Source organism: Colius striatus, chromosome 10 (genome assembly GCF_028858725.1).
Source record: "Colius striatus isolate bColStr4 chromosome 10, bColStr4.1.hap1, whole genome shotgun sequence".
Classification (NCBI taxonomy): domain Eukaryota; kingdom Metazoa; phylum Chordata; class Aves; order Coliiformes; family Coliidae; genus Colius; species Colius striatus.
In genome coordinates, this window is record NC_084768.1 from 4,901,076 (window position 1) to 4,918,986 (window position 17,911).

Sequence of the window (17,911 nt, forward strand, 5' to 3'; positions counted from 1 at the left end):
GAAGGCAATACAAAACTGTGGCGAGGAGGTGGAAAAATCCTATCATACATTAAAATAGTTTAAGCATTGCTTAAGTCATATTTGGCTTTAGTAATAACTTACATCAACATTCTATAAAAATGAAGGCAACTTTTTGTGTATGTGTGTATATACATGCCACATGCACATGGCCAATACAATATGTTGAAACAACTGAATAGGATCTTGATTCCCATCATCACACATAATACTGTGAAATAATCCAAGACATATTTAATGCTCCTTGTACCATCTCTTGACTTGATTTTTGTTACAGTTTTTCCTGCAACTTCAGGAAAGCAAAAGATAGGAACACCTCTCATGCCAATGAATTTTTTATTCAGGATCTGATCGTGGAACTCACAAATAAGAATCTACAGCCATAATTCTAAGATCCGACAGTACAGGTCATTATGCCATTATTGTCTTATTTAAACAGTAGAAATTCATAGCCTAAAGGTCAATAAAGCAGATTTAATTGGCTCAATCTGTACATCATTGGTCAAATTTTTGTGCAACTCTGAAAACTTATAGTAAAATTTCACACATGCAAAATGGCTATTGGCTAAAACAGTGTAAATGTTGTTATAAGCTACCAGTGACAGGATGTAGACAAAGATTTACTCCCATTTCCTTAATAGCATGGTATATTGGTTGTACTGTCTACCATTAGTAGATGTTGGAAGACATAGAATTGTCATAACACACAAAACAGCAGCTGCTGGAAGGGATACCTAGAGATTATCTAGTCTAGCCACTGCTACAGCAGGTTCACCTCAATCAGGCTGCACAAGAACACATCCATGTAGGCTTTGAAAACTTCCAGAGAAGATGACTCCAGAATCTGCCTGGACAGTCTGTGCCAGGACTCCACTCCCCTCAAAAAGAAAGAAGCTTTTTCTCAAGTTCAAGTGAAACTTCCCGTGTTCCAGCTTGTGACAATTACCCCTTGTCCTGTCACTGTGCACAAGAAAAAAAGTGTCCCATCCTCTTGAAAAAAAGACTCGCCTCATTCTCTTGACATCCACCTTTTAAGTATTTATAAGTGTTGATAAGGTCTTCTCTCAGTCTTCTTCAGGCTAAACAGCCACAGCTTTCTCTTTCTTTCCTGATAAGAGAGATGTTCCAGGCCCTTGATCATCTTGGTGGCCCTGCACTGGACTCTCTCCAGAAGTTCCCTGCCCCTGTTAATATGACTTTTCAAAAATGAGGTCATATTTGGGATTTCTTTTAAAAGGATCTATGCCAGTCAGATATATTTTTTTCCCCCCAACTATTATTATTATTGACAGAAACTTTGTCCAAAGAAATAAATCCTAGAACACAAGCTGAGGAGCTTGACTTCAGGCACTATGCAATTCCCATGCAAATGCCCTTTAGTGACAGTGCCCTACCCCAAAGCACCTGCATTGTTAACTCTGGGACATGAGGTTGAAAAACGTCAGAGTTATCACTATCTGGGGATAAAATAACAGACGTTCTCTAAGCTTGTGATCCAGCAAAGCATTTCAAGCCAGGTTCCCATGTGATTCCTCTCCTGATTTGGTCCTTGTATTAGTAGCCTTTAGTTAAATAAAGTACTTTAAAGATCATAGAAAGGATTTGGAATGAACCTTGGGATGGAGGAAATGAGAGCATTACAGAGGAATCAGGACTGAATGAAGGCAGCCACAGACATTGACAGAGGAGCTGTTAGTGCTCTGTCACCTAATGTGAAACGTCTCTGAATTGATTTATGTAAGTCCTTATCAGAGCATAGCCTGGCACTAACAGAAATTGTGCTCTTATTGTAAATAAAAATAAGTGCTTATCACAGCATGCACAACAGCAGCTGTTAAAGACTGCAACAGCTACACTGGCAATCAGAAGCTTCCGTGAAATCTGCCACTGAGAACAAGATTATAATGTCAAATATGTTTTCAGAATACCCTGCTGTCATCTGCTTTTTCCACTTTGAACACAAGCCTTTGCTTTCTATCCAGGTTCTAACCTTAAATGCTGCATGTGAGTCATCAGAACAACACACTGACAAGTACTGTGAGGTATTGATGGCCTGACCCCTTTTTGCCCAGCACTCAGATGCACAAAGTTGCTTATGATGCAAATTATATGCAAATTAAAATATGGTCAACAAAACCACTCTGTCCTGCTAGCTGAATAATTAAAAATCAGATTGATTTTATAACTTAACAACTTGATAGCAGCTACAGAAAGAGCAGTGTACCAACTTAACACCTTTCTCTTTCTCTCTTTACATCAAAAGGAACTCTATTAAAGGCTTGTGCTTTTTTAGCTGGTGTTAGATCACACGGAAAACAAAACATAATTAAACAGAATCCTCCACAACTTTCACAGCGTATATCAAGGGCCAAACAATGGTAATCACACAACTGCTGAACAAACTTGTTCAACATGCTAGATTAAAATCCTCTGAACTGCTGAGCGAAGCCGAGTGCACAAGCGTGGAATAGTATCATAGTTTCAATCTCAAACCACAAGTGAGTTAAAATTGGAAACTCCTGGATAGCTTCAAAGGCCTAAAATAATAATGTTGCAGCAGAAAACAAAACACTTGGCATCAAAGATATACCACAGGAAATATGTAAATCTTGATAATGTATACTTGGCAGATTTGTGTTTATTCTCAGCTCAGAAATGTATGTTAAGTAGAGGACAGCTTTAATTTATCATAGTCCAGAAATACTAGACATTAGAAGCAGCTGATTTGCATTCAAACCAACACCAAAATCAGACTTTGGGAACTTGTGTCATATCTGTGCCTTGTGCTAACAGTAAGTTTACAGAATATATTTACTTGTTTCTGTCATTTTTTAAACCCCAGGTAGCTGATATCAGTAACCACCCACAAGGCTTATCACGTTTTCAGGTCTTCATTCCTTCAAAACATCTTGTAGTTACAACCTGCACAATATTTGCAGTACTTTGCTAATCTATGAAAATAATCTATGAAAAAATTAAAACTGACATATTTTCTCTGATTAAAATTACAGAGTGAATTACAGCTGCATTGACAGTGGAAATTGTAACAAGTGTTAGAAGCTGTACCTGTCTCCCTTTAGGACCCTTTTTTCCACGAAAGCCTGGGATGCCCTGAGAAAGAAATAATGCACCATAAATAGGTTTTCTTTCTTTAGTAGCTTAAATTCAAGTAATTAAACATGCCTTTGATTGGAAAGGACAGTGTGAGAAGCACCACCATGCAGTAAAAAAAAAGGTTTTCAGTAAAGAATCATACATATAACATGCTTTAACAGGAGGGCAAACACAAACTTTGCCTGTCTTTACTGTGGCCATATGAGAACAACTATGAAGTAGGGACATATCCTGCCTCCATCAAACTATGTGGCCAGACATCCTTTGTGCTCAAGAGAAGCAAGAAAAAGCTCAAACAGAGAGACAAGATTCAGGTTTCCATGACTAGTTTCATTTCAAACATCATCTGACAGCTGACAAATATTAATTATTGATTGAACACAATGGAATTGATAAAAATACTCATTAGGGACCTTGGTGGTAAGAAAAAAGTACCCCTAATCCTTGCAACTCTAGATTAATATAATAACTTGCAGCTGTTCCCCTTTCAGCTTTAGCACCAGTGCATTTCACTGATTACACTAATTAGATACAACCTACTTGTTTAAATTTCCTCCACATCAGTTTTGCTTTTAGACAAAGATTGGAATTGTTATATCTGTTACATTTTCCCCCATTCTAACATATATTGCACTACAACTCAAATGACAATACTTCATTAACATTCCATTAATCCTACCCTTTCTCCTTCAGGTCCTGGCTGCCCTGCTACACCTGGAGGTCCAATGAAACCCTAAAATCGAAAGAACAATTCTTGGTTAGAAAGTTGCTTCAAACTAACACTGCTTGTCTCTCAGTACAGGCCAGTAAATTTGACAAGGTTTAACTCTCCAAACAACAGCAATTTCCTACTATAAGGGTACAGAATCAATTGATAGAAAGTACTAAGAAAGTGTTCCCACAAGACAAGGTTGCATCAGAGACCTTGTTTATTGAGCTGCTGAAGTTAACTTTACTCATGAAATAATCAGAACAGACATTATCTTTAATATCACTGTGAACATGAAACACAAGAGTCCTAGCCAGTTTACCTTGTCATAAGCAGAATGTTTTTCTTAATGTTCATTCACAGTTCATTTCTCTCTCACTTTCCCATCAGAAAATCAGAAATAGGTCTTCTCATATAATCCATTGTAAGGACACAGAAAAATGGTGTTGACTCAGCAGAAATAATGATACCGTTTATAAAATTAGTAGTATTGATGGATTGTACACTATCAGATTAAAACTCAAACTGGAACAGAGCCATTAGTCATCTCTTTCTCCAGTCATCCAATCCTAATCATCTGGAGGGTTTGAGTTCCCTTGGTTTTTGGGGTTTTTTTGTTTTGTTTTTTTTTTGATGAAAGACAGTGCACATCTCATCATTCAGCCCTAATAAGACCAAGTGAAACAACGGCACTTCTTTTTTTTTCCCCTGTGGTTTTGTTAAACAGCTGAGAAGCAGAGTATAGTTTGATTGCAGGAATGTTCTAAACTTATAGCTCTAAATATACTTCATATCATGCCACTTTACACCTCCATGGCACAGTAGTATGTCTCAACAGGGTTACATCATCATTTTTATTGAAAGTTGCTTATAGAACCCATATACAGGACTTAGCCTTAAGACCTGACAAATGTTTTTCCCTAAAATTATTCACACCTTGGCCATTTTTATCTTTGTGTAAACTTTTCAGGAAGTGACTTGGTTCACTTCATATATGATTAGTTGAGAGGAGAATGAAACAAAACAGCTTGAGAACGTAAGCAAAAATAAACTGAAGAAATGTAAAAGATACAACCCCTGAGGGTGCAATATCTGTTGGCACTTGATCCTGACAAACTAAGTTTTCCCATCACTGTAATGAAAACTGACACACAAAAAAAATCTCCTCAAAAAACAGACACATTTAAAGAAGTTGCTGCAGTTAGAGGCTTTTAGTAACTACATTTAAAAAATAAACAGGAGAAACCCAAATCTAGCAACACAATAGGATTCTTTTAATAAATACTTGAGAACTCAGCACGCTGCTCAGCAACTTGTACAACATTAGCTGAGGGCCTGAAAAGACTTAGCAAAAGGGTCCTTTCAAATCCTAGGTGCAACTAGTAAAACTCAAGTTTCTGGAAACCCATGTCTACTGCCTGGTCATAGAGCCAATCTGAAAAAATGAGCACACAAGCACGTGCAGGCATGCACGTGTGCCTATTAAAAAGACCCAAAACCATGAGACAAACTAACTGAAAAAAAGCCAACATATTTTATCCTCCAACAACAATCAAAAGCAAGCTTTGAATCAGCAGAAGAGCCTTTGCTGCTAGGACCTACAGGACTACAACTGAACGATTCTAAAATCTCAAGATGAGTTATATGGATTTTACGGGACAACAGAGTTTTCCTTTTATCAAGTCCTGTAGCTGTTGCACGTTGCCAATGCCAGATACGCCTCCTTTCTTGACAGCTACCATTATGGAAATAATGCTTCAGGCAGGAAACATCCGCTCCTCTTCAGTCCCAGCTCTCCCACACCCACGTTCAGTATTGCTTCTCTTGCCTGTGTGCATTCCAAGTGAGAGGAAGGGCAGCAGTGGAAGAATGGTCTATGCTGCTCACCACGGTAAAACAAATAATAAAATCCCGACATCTATTTTGACAGAAACACTGTGTTTGCTCATTTGTGAGTTCTGTAAAGACAGAGTGGTTTAGCAGGGACACAACCAGTAGAGCTACATGAAATTCATCAGTCCCTTTCTTATGTATTATATGGGTAAAAATAGACATGCATGCCAAAATGGTTAAAATGCTTACTTACTCTTACACCTTTAGGACCTGGGTTACCTTCTGGTCCAACTAAGCCCTATTACAAAAAGACATGAGTTGTACTTCATTTTAAACAAAGAGATGTGCTCTATTTAAAAGAACTGTAACAGCATTTGTTAACTGTAAACTGGCAATACATTCTAAAAATTAATAGGATTGAAGAGGGTGCCATCAAGCAGACCCCTGGGACCATGGTCAGAAAGATCTCCCATTACTTCACAGCTGAAACTTAGACAATGACTGAAATGTCCTTTACATTAAAACTATTTATTCTGAAAGGAAAACTTTTTTTCCAGACTCAGTGATCTGGCATTACAGTGACATAATTTCACAAGATATTTCATAGCCTATTATATTTAGAGATGTTTTCCAGTTATTTTCAAGCTAATGTCACTATAGCATGTGTAGTCCAAATGCTCTAAACATTTTATATATTTCACACAAACACATTACCATACTTTGCTATATAAAATATTGTAATGGAAAGTTTAAATATATAGCCATTACAAACCTACCCAATAAAACACAGACGTATTAGTCAAATTCCCCTTTAGGCAGACACAAAACCACAAAGTCAATTGCTGATTTTGGCTCATATACCTTTATATACAGAAAATAATGAACATTTCTACTTTATGTTTTATTTGTATTACTGGGCTGAGGTATGTGTTCACTAACATGTAAACTAAAAGTTAAAATCAGTATTTGTATAAATCCTTGTGTTTAATAGAAAGCTACTTTCTGGTTTTATTCTCTTTCCTTCTCAGATATCTAAATGAGGAAAAGATCTTTTCATGTTCTGTTTCCCTAAATGTCTGAAGAAATAATTTCAGCAGTGAAGTAAATACATTAGTGGAAATCAGGAGGTACAATGCTAAAACAGGCGGTTTCCTGTTGCTTCTGGACTTGAAATATGAAGAATATAAAACATGTAGAACCACAAGAGGCTTATGAAGTGTGAACTACGCAGATATTCAGTACTTTGGTCATGTCATTGATGTATTCCAGAAAGGTACAGCACTACTGCATCTAACATCCAAGTTTAAAAGCCACGAGACTCAACATTATCTAAGGGGCACTATGTGTAAGAGATTGATTTCAAGGATAAAGGACTGGAGGTAAACAAATACATTTATACTATTAGTAGTTCCAAAAGAGTTCGATGTGGTACATTTGAAAAGGACAAATGAGAGAACACCCGAAACGGCAATGACATTAGTATAGTTACTGCACCTGCCTGCCAGGGTAACCAACTGCCCCAATAGTGCCAGCCATTCCTGGAATTCCCTGAGTAGAAAAAGAAGTAGGGAAAAAGAAAAACAGGAGGAAAAAAAAAAAAAGAGGAAAAAAACAACAAACCAGTTCAATATCAGGTTGTTTTATCATTTATCTTTTAACACACAGTCACATGAAACAGCTTAAGCTCACGGAAAAATTGCTTTTTGAGGAAGCTTCACAGCAACACCCTGAAATTTACTCACTGTACTTAAACTCCATTGATTTCAGTTATATATCCTTTAAAAAGCACTACAAAAACCGTAGTCTAAGATTTTATGAAACACAAAATTCCTTATTTCCATAAGAAAATTGTGGGTGCTATTTATAAAAAGTAATTGAGGAGGACTATAGGAGACAAGTCCTTTTAATGAAGCAACTGCATTGGTCTTAGCTGTATTTGAACAAAAGTGTTTCATTTAGGATTCCTATAAATATTTTTGTTTCTCCAGAATCAGGTCAACATAGCACTGGATAAGTCATGAAAGTATAAAAATATCTTATCCTCCTAATCAAATATATTTTGTTGTTGTTTTACTACTTGACATCAGCACATCTGACACTATTTCCAGAGAAATGTCCCCTTCTGAAATGGAGCCAAATGTTGTGGGCCCATCACCGAGACATGGGAAGCTCCACTTATCTCCCTTCAGTTAATTTTATTTTAAACAAGCCAAGTCCATAAATTGGACACTGTCCCAGGCTGAACCTTCCACCCACTTCCACATGTCAGTGTTACCACAGCAACAGATCAGGACTTCCTCTCTGGGCTGTTCACATCTGATTCATGGTGAAACAGTAGCCTTAGGTAGCAGAACTCAGAAGTGCAATGTAAAAAAGGTTTGCAGTGTTTTTTATTTAAAGGAGCTGCCATTGAGAATTCTGTCACCTGCTTTTAACCAGTAATGATTCCTTTCCAGACTGATATTCTGATATAGTCATCACAGAAAAATGTCTGTGGACCTAACAACACTTAACCAGTTAAGATTTATGTGTAAAACTCATTCCAAGTTATGAATGACATTCATCAGTTATCTCTGAGTCTACCAACTGTTATCATCACCATTTCCCTTTCAGTGTCATCCAAATGGAGACTCCTGCTTCCATTTACTTTGCCATAGCCAGAATTTTACACCAACCTCTGCTAAGCCAGTGTGGTAACTGAAGAAAAACAAGCTGGTCTTTTCCATTTTATTTAGACCATTTACCTCGAAATAATCTGAATTCTTGGTCAACAACTATGAAGTATTTCCTTAAGCAGTCAGTAATAGTGACTGATTGCTAATATTGAACACTTACATTGGATTATGCATGCTTCTATCCTCAATTGTTCACCTGTATATTGTACTGTGCTTTCATCGCTTACCTGCTCACCTCGTGGCCCTCGCAGTCCCAGATAACCCTTAAGACCCTGCACATAGAGAAAGAGGTGCAATAAATACAGTTTAACACACAGAATGGACCTTTTTTTCCTAGTCCAATCTCTCTATCAAGAAAAGGGGTGTGGTTTACATTTAGCAATTGAGTTAGAGAAAAGGAATAAGAAATCTTCATGGCATTTAGACAATTTCAAGATATCAGCATGCTTAAAGACAGTTTAATACAGACTAATATTCTTTTAAACAAATAAGCATACGGGATCTTGTCATCATTTATTGCTGAAACTGGATGCAGTGCAGTGCATTTCCCCATTCCAAGTGCTTGTCACAATGACCTTTCTAAACAAGGCACTTCAGAGAACTGATATAGATAGAAGATTATCCCAGACTATTCCAGGATGCCTTTAAGACAGATCTTCCTTCGTATATCTTTTAACCTAGAACAAATACTTATACTACAGAATTGATATTAGTAGGGAGAGTAGCCTGTTCCTCATCCCAGAAATCTTCCCTGGGGTGCTGGAACCGTGAAGCTTCAAACTTTACTCCCTGTGCATTGACTATTTCATGCCTATTTTAGCTCTAAAAGAAAAAAGAAAGAAGAAAAAAATCAAGCAGGAATCTACCATCTGCATCAATACACATGAAAGGGGAAACCTTCTTCTTGGATGTCTTTAAACTGTACTAAACATACTCAGACAAGGTGGCCTAAGAGGAAGGCTGTAACGGTTGCATGATTGATGCAGAAGCCAAGTGTCTGCTTTCCACATCCGTTGCAAGAGGTACTGGGAATATGCAAGTTCCACAAGCTGCAGCTTGAAAGGGAAAGGCCAGAACAGTCCTTATTCTGGATAAAAATCTATCATAAAATTGGCCTCAAATACACTGACTGAGCAGCAAGAGTGTCTTGGCTGTTGTCAAACATCTGGCTGCCTTGCAGCATGATGATACTCATTAGTTCGCAGAGACTTGAGGCCCACTGTAATAACAAGGAATTCTGCAACTGATTTCAGCAGATCGGGTATCCCAAAGTTTTGGATAAACTTCTGCATGACAAGAGTATTTCTGCACAACATTAATTTTATTATGATATATCAAATTAAGAGGCAGCATGATTTTGCTTGTTCATAATTTTAGATAAGAGTGACATCTGTAAGCCTTCGACATTTGGGAGTTTGTTATTATAGGCTTGCTTGAGGAATCTTGATCCAACAGACATGTACTCATTAAGAAACCCAAAGGCTTCATTTTCTCAAAACCCAACAGAGCAGGTGTGTCCTTTAATTTTGCTAATCACACAGAGGGCATTGCCAGTTTGCAAAATTATCATGTATTCTGCTTTCAATCCTCTGCTGTAGCTTAAGTCTAAATGACTTATTTATGCTATCTTATACCTAAAGAAGCAGCTCTGCACTGCTGTTGGGGGAAAAAAAAAAAAGCTGTATCACAGGTAGCCAGGAGTTGATCTTGGACAAACCAATTCACAGAAAATTTCCTTGTGTTTCTTTGAAACCTTTCATGCTCCAGCTTGTACCCATTGCCCCTTGTTCTATCATTGGACATCACCGAGAAGAGCCTGGCTCCATTCTCCTGACACCTGCCCTTTACATATTTGTAAACATTAACGAGGTCACCTCGCAGTCTTATCCAAGCTAAAGAGCCCCAGCTCCCTCAGCCTTTCATCATAAGAGAGATGCTCCACTCCCTTCATCATCTTTGTGGCCCTGTGCTGAACTCTCTCCAGCAGCTCCCTGTCCTTCTTGAACTGAGGGGCCCAGAACTGGACACAATATTCCAGATGCAATCTCACAGAATCTCAAGGGCTGGAAGGGACCTTGAAAGATTATCCAGTCCAACACCCCTGCCTGAGCAGGATCACCTAGAGTACGTCACACAGGAACTCATCCAGATGGGTTTTCAATGTCTCCAGATAAGGAGGCTCAACAACCCATCTGGGCAGCCCCTTCCAGTGGTCCCTCACCCTCACAGTGAAGAAATTCTTTCTTGTGTTTCCTTGGAACCTCTTATGTTCCGGATTATAACCATTGCCCCTTGTCCTATCATTGGACATCACTGAGAACAGCCTGGCTCCATCCTCCTGACACCTGCCCTTTATGTATTTGTAAACATTGAGGCCACCTCTCAATCTCCTCTTCTGCAAGCTAAAGAGCACCATCTCCCTCAGCCTTTCATCATAAGGCACAGCTCATATGACATACCCTCATTTACTATATTAATGCATTCCTAAACCAATTTTTAAGAATTGAATTGCTAACACAAAACTCAGGATGCCAACATAAGCCACACACTCATCTTTACCTTTCAAAACATGCCTCAGAAAGCTGCATAGTTGTTTTTACAGTCACAGCCCACTCTGTATTTCATGAGTTATATCCATTTCGGAATTTTATCCTCTCTCTATGATTAAATGATCAACTAAAGTATGTGTTTCTAGAAGAGATCTCTCAGTAGCTTATTATTTCTGTTCAAGGAGAAAAGGAAAGCCAATGCTGCTCTACATAGAAACAGTTAAAGAGAAGTTTATCACAATTTAGTTACAAGCAGGTCTGTTTAGGTGATTAATATCTGCATAGATAGTCTCAAAAGAAAGCACTCACAGGAACTGAGATGAAAGGGGACTGATTACTGGTATGCATGTTTCTACACAACAGCACCTTACTTTTGCCAGAGGAAGACGGCTCTGAACTCATATTTTAAAATCTTATGCCTATATTCTCATTCAGAGTTAATATGGCCTTAGTTAATGCTAACTCACTCAATTTTGGTTGGGAGTGAAGCTAAACCATGCTAAAATGAATGTCATTCCAAAGAGATAGTTTCATATAGGGGTTTTCTTTCCTGTGACTTAGTTAATCCTCTTACAATTAATATTTTTCATTAGTTTGAGTTCATATTCTTGGGCATACCCATATAAATAAGATGCAGCTTACTCTGAGCTAAGAGGAAAGTAAACAAGACAAATACAAGTCCACGTGCACTGGTTAGCAAGATCAAATAGCTCCCAATTACTAATGAAGATTAGTGCTCTGATTTAAAGGCTCAATATGGAAGAGAAGGGTTTGAAGCTTAAAACTACAACAATATAGAAAAAGATACAAAAACTCAGAAGTTGCAAGAAATACTTTGGTCTGCGAGAGAGAAAAATCTTTACCACCAGCTAATACGACTCAGAAAAGACTTCATAGCAAGCTTAAGTGTCTGACCTCTACCATATGCTTAGCACAGTGGGACACAGGCTGAGAGAAGTCTGTACATAGCAAAATGTAGACATTAAATCATAACAGCAAGGACTGTTAAAGCCAAGTCTTTCCATCTTTCTGGTGCCCATTGTGTTTTATTAGACTTGCTATCCATTTGTTATTAAAATACATCTGGGCACTACACCAGCAACTTTGCTAGAGAGCCAAGAAGCTTCTAGAATCTCTCAAAATCAGAAGGTGAAATGTTATACCTAGCCTTTGAAAAGTACTGGATTGTTTTTTTTTCTGGGCATGAGGCAAGTGTAGCATATAAATGGATTTCAAGGAGCTGTCAGATAAGCCTTTGTTAATGCTTGGTTATCATTTCCATGTTGCCACCACATAACATCAATTCTGAAAAACTTCATCAGAAAATAGTTTGGTTTCTTTAATTTTAATTCATAGCTCCATTCTACCTTGTTTGCTAATGTTCATTTACTAAGATTTCACTCAGTATCTCTTAGTCTGAATGAGGAATGCAAATATCCCTTAAGAAAACTCGATGTAAATAGAGAAGATGGACCTTTTCTCCACTTGATTTAGTTGAGGAATTTCTCTCACAGAGTTCAGTTTCCTCCTGTTCAAGGAAGATTACACTCTCTAGGAGAAGCAGTAGGAGACACTTGGAAGTATAATGTTGACCACCACAGGTACTGCTTTGAAATGTATCCATCTGGCTTTACCCTTTACAGGATGCAGAAGTAAAGAAAAAAGGAAATATGGAGCCCTTGTCAGGTTGTAATCAAGTTTTATCCCTTAATGTGTCTTACTACATTATACTTTAATATGTGAATTCTGTCAGGATTTTATAGATCCATCTTCCTGTGATTTCTGTTACACACATATATAGACAGGGAGTAAAGTTAGCCCAAATATCATAGCAAATCTTTTTAAATATCTTTTACAATGTCAGTGTAAACTATCTGCAACCACACAATCACTGTAGTCATTCTAATGTACTGGCATGATCCCAGGCAAGTTAATGCCCAGGAGTTCTATCCTTTGGCTGACAGTATCCTTTGACCCCTCCGTACTCTGGCTAGCAGAGGCAAATACTTGCCTGTCTGTACAGTGAAGTAAGCCCTTTTTGGTGAAAGGGAGGAGGGGGCTTCCACTCTGTGAGGTCTCTGGACTGATATAAGGAAAGTTTTGAGTACTGATTTCAAGACAGCTCCAGATATGAGATCATACAGCTGCTCTGGAAACAGCGCTCTCCTCAAACTAACCCTTGTCTCCTGCCATTGCTTCTCTGCTTCAAAAGATATCTGAAAGAAAAAGCCCTCAAAACACTTCATAAACTATATTCTGTTCTCACACCAGAGCAAATCTGGATCCCTACTCAGAGCAGAACTTGCCTTTTTATAGTGTGTTATATGCATGAGAAAGAGGTCATACTTCATATGAAACCACAAAGGCACATACTCCGACACATGGCATGTAATGAAAAATACAGTCAATCACAATAGTCTGTTCCCAGAGTGTTGATTATTAACATACATTTGCTCTACTGTCTTACCAAAAACCTTTGTACATTCTCAGCTTTATGAAAAGAAACACACAATTTTATTATTCTAATCTGACATTAGTTTACAGATACTCTGATATTGCACCGAGGGCTTCAAAATCTTTTTTTAAAGGGGCAAAATGAACCTCCTAACATGATCTCAGATATTCAGAATAATACAGCCAAAACCACATGGACTGTGGCTTCTTAAAATCATTCCTGTCAAAAAAAGTGAAAATAATACACACACTTGCCTCAAACTTCCACATGCTTTTGTGTAAGCACTGAGTATTATTGCATGGGAAGTTCAAAATCAGGCAAATTCTGATTAGAAAAGATGTTAAACGCAGCTTCCTCCCCAGCCACCCTGAAGTGTGGTGACCACGCTCAGTGGAGAGCAGCAGACATTGCAGCATACCTTCCACTTCACTTCTGGGAAATGGATGATGAATTCCATACAGAAAAAACCTCAAATTTCTAGGTCTTCCAGGAAAACACTGACAAAAAGCAACTGTGCCAAAACCCGTTGCCACAAAATTAATGTAGATTGGTATCAAAGTGTTAAAAAAATCTGGAAGAATCAATAGAGTTTTTATTCACTATCAAATATCTCACTGTTTAGAAACTATTTAGTTAACACAAGACAACTATCAAAATCAAATTGAATTTGGGACAGTATTGATTCATATGTAGGAATTGTTCATCAGATGTTTTACCTGGGTGAGAAAGAATTCCAGAAACACATCATTTATTCAGTGTTATAGTAGTTTTCCAGTAGTACTGGGATACAAAACAAAAGTGGAAGCACTTTGATTTTCTGCATTTTTTTCTTGCAGATGATTTACTTAACAACTACTTTGTTCACATTCTTTTGAAAATAATTTCTGAGGCCACCACAAGCTAACAGCATGTTTACCTATCCATGTATATTGAAAAGCAGAAACTAAAAATGGGTTATTTAAAATACAAGAAATTGTGGGCTTGTCATTAAAAAAAAAATCAGAATGAAATACTTTTAATTATTTACAGGTGTAGTGCTGTTCAACAGCTGGTATTCTTAAATTTGAGTAAGGCAAAAATTACCTTAAACATGGTTCTAATAAGTGTCTGATGTGTTCAACATGGAAGGAGAGTACAATTCCCAGTGATCCACAGAGTCTCTAACTGTCAGATAAGGAGTAAATTCTTGGGGCAAGAAGAAAGCAAGATGGACATAAGACTTTAATTTTCTTGCCCCTCAATGTCAGTCTCAATCCAGAATGAGTGACAGCTGCTTCCCATCTAAAAAGCTTTAAAACAAAAAAATACTCTTTTTGATGCAAAACTATACATTTTCAAGAAGGAAATCTTAAAGGTGCAGGATCAAGCTGTCCCCATGTGCAAGAAGATGAGCCAGCAGGGCAGAAGACCACCCTGGTTGAACAGAGAGCTTCTATTGAAGCTCAGGAAGAAAAAGAGAACTTATGATCTTTGGAAGAAAGGTTGGGCAGACCAAGAAAACTACAAGGATGTGGTGAGGTCATGTAGGGAAAAAAATTAGAAGGGCTAAGACTCAACTAGAACTTAAGCTGGCCACTGCTGTAAAAGACAGAAAACATTCTGTAAGTATATCAGAAACCAAAGGAGGACTAAAGGGAATCTTCACCCTTTAATGGATGAAGGGGGAAGCTTGGTGAACAAGGATGAGGAAAAGGCTGAGGTACTTAATGCCTTCTTTGACTCAGTCGTCAACTGTAATGATTCTGTGATTCTTCCTCCACAAAACCTATCTATATTGAGTCCCTCAGTTTCATGTGCTTATTTTCTTAGGGTTGTCACATTTCTTCTATTGATCTCCTTCATGTTCTCTTCCCAAAACTACCCGTCTGCCTTATGATTTCCCGTATACATAGGACTACCATATTTGGATACACACAGCATACGACACCTGATACTTCTCATGTTAAAAAGCAAAATCACATTATGTGGCATCTAAAATTGGAACTTACTCCACCTGAGCTCTATTTTACCAATTCCAGCACACATTTGGAAAAAAAGCAAATAATTCCACACAGAAATACTGAGCACATGATCCCCTGGAGCTTTTTCTCTACTATCAAATACACAATATAGAAAAAGAAATGAGAAAACTATTACCTAAAATTTAATATAATTGATTTTTAAATGGCTCTATCTCACAGGCAAGCCTATCTTTTCTAGCACCTATTCTGTTTGAGCAGGAGCACGCCATGAAGAACATCAATCTATGCTGTGATTTCCATTCTCTTGCAATGATCTCACACAATTTAGTTGCAAGGGAAGCTTTTATGCTGTTGGCCCTGGAGCCTAACACAGTAGACAGTCACATTACCAACAGTGTGCCTAAGCCTTTCTGTGGCCATATGACCACCAGACATCGAGCTAATGGCCACTGATTTGAGCCTTGGGAGGATAACATGAAAATACAAAAAGAATCTTACCTTCTGGCCTTTGATCCCAGGTGGTCCTGGAAAGCCTATAGGACCTGGATCTCCCTGTACAACAAAACATCTACGATCATTACATCTCCCTGGAACATGAGATAAACCTATAAACACGTAGAACTTCATATCTTCCCTGCAATCTTGGACGTTTGTTATGAAGAAGCAGCTGATGTTTTATCAAGCATAGGCTGGGATTTTATGTACAGAAGAAAAATGGAAAGGGCAACAGTTCCTCAGTTGCAGCCACCTGATGCAATGTGCGTGCTCCTGCATCATGCAACGTGACCAAATCACGGCTGACAAAGATTTAGTCCACAACCTTTGCTATAATTAAGAAAATACTACCTTTTGTCCACGCTTTGCCTGTCCTGGAGACAATCCTGGGTCCCCTTTAGGGCCCTGTCACAGAGAAATTAAGCTCATTAATATGAGGGAAGTGAGATTTTAATAACATATGTAAAAACAAATATTTTCAACTCTTACACCAAGAGGAGAGGGAAGGTTCATATAATATGCACTTGTTATTGCAGATGTTTTTCCTCATTAAAGAACTACAACAAAATATAATACTGTGAGTTCACATCAAAATAAGGTTTACATTTAGCAAATTTCATAATGTACAAGAAAGAAATTTATAAGTGAATGTTATAGGTAAATCTGAGCAGGATTACAGCAGATATGCCAGTTGAAATGTTCTAGTCTCTGCAAGTATTCACCACTTCAGGACACCATCTATTCCCCAAACATAGTACAAGAATTATCAGGCTGTATTACTACATTGATTATAAGCTTGTTCAGACACCCTAATGCTCAGGATCTGCTCCATGCAGCACAGACATCGTGGCTGCGAATGACAGAGCTGTAAACATGCTGCAAAAGCCCCTGTTCAATTACTTCCCAGCAGATGAGACAGCTTATCATTCTTGGCCAGGCATAAGTGTTCACATCCAAGACAAGGCTGCAGGAAGGAGAAGGACATTGTCACATTGATATCTTTTAAATCCTTGCTGTTGGAGCCCATTGCCATACAAAGCACCAGACACTGCAAGCAAAGAGGTCATGGGGGATGGGGGCCTGCCTTGGGTTGGGAGCTGGGTCTGGTCAACAGCAGCCAGGGCTGACAGCTGGCCCTGCAGAGTTATCAGTCACAAACACCTCTGCCACCATAAATCTTCACCTTTCAGAGGCAAATTCACTGCCCTTGAAACAAGAGCTAGCAGAAAATGGTAGCTCAGAATGCTCTGAGTGAGCTGCTGCACACTGACCCAAAGTCACCTGGGAGATCCCAGAGACATAGGCTGAAGCCACATCAATGCCCTAGCAACTGAAAATACCCTAATTGAAGAGGAAATGGGGAACACCTTGGTCTAATTTATATTAAAGGCTGCACACAGTAGGCACTGTAACACTTTAGTGATCTGTTTATAAAAATGGCATGGACTACAACAATGCCTTTGATTTCAAAGATGCAGAGTAATACTGGGTGTAATCACAAGTATCAAAATCAACTCTTCTCACTCAAAAATGCATTTTATTTGGCCAAGGAAATCAAAGTTACTGTTAAAGTTTTCACATAGTGGTGCTAGATTAAAGATATGTGCCCTTCATTGAAAGATAGAGTTAGGAAAAAACAGCTGTTTAGATATTGCTGGCACCATCCTACTCTGAGGGGTAACACTAGGATGCTCAGAGAGATGTACAAGGTGAGCAGTGAGAGGCTTCCCAACGGTCAGCCATTTTTCATCTTTAACATACAGGGCTTTCACTGGAAATGCTACAGGACTTGATCCTTCTCTTGCATAGAGTACTGGGGATCAGGGATTATTCTTCCCTCTGCAGTTAAGATTTGCACGAGGCCACTTGAGAAACTAATCTTGTTGAATCTAAGTTAAACTGATGTGTTTGGTCACAGAGAACACAGATCCTCAGCATGGCAGGAATTATCTGGGTATTTTCCAGTTGATTTACATTTTGAAAGGTAAACAGTTGTATTACTTGAACAATTCCAATCTGTCTTCTGCTTCCATTTTCCAGTGCAGCCATATTAAACCAAGAGTTACACAGGCCTTCTGATAACTTACCCATTACCTTTCCTT

The 17,911-nt window shown here is 38.3% G+C and overlaps 1 protein-coding gene across 1 annotated transcript in view; it reads right to left on the bottom strand.

Moving 5' to 3' along the window:
- The window catches only part of COL24A1 (collagen type XXIV alpha 1 chain), a 150,840-nt gene that overhangs the window by 108,108 nt on the left and 24,821 nt on the right, over positions 1-17,911 (bottom strand). Inside the window, exons 6-12 of the mRNA XM_062003927.1 lie at positions 16,161-16,214; positions 15,813-15,866; positions 8,577-8,621; positions 7,169-7,222; positions 5,928-5,972; positions 3,812-3,865; positions 3,085-3,129 (exon numbers count right to left, since the gene is read on the bottom strand). Coding sequence (XP_061859911.1) covers positions 3,085-3,129; positions 3,812-3,865; positions 5,928-5,972; positions 7,169-7,222; positions 8,577-8,621; positions 15,813-15,866; positions 16,161-16,214 — 351 coding nt within the window. The remainder of the gene's footprint in view (positions 1-3,084; positions 3,130-3,811; positions 3,866-5,927; positions 5,973-7,168; positions 7,223-8,576; positions 8,622-15,812; positions 15,867-16,160; positions 16,215-17,911) is intronic.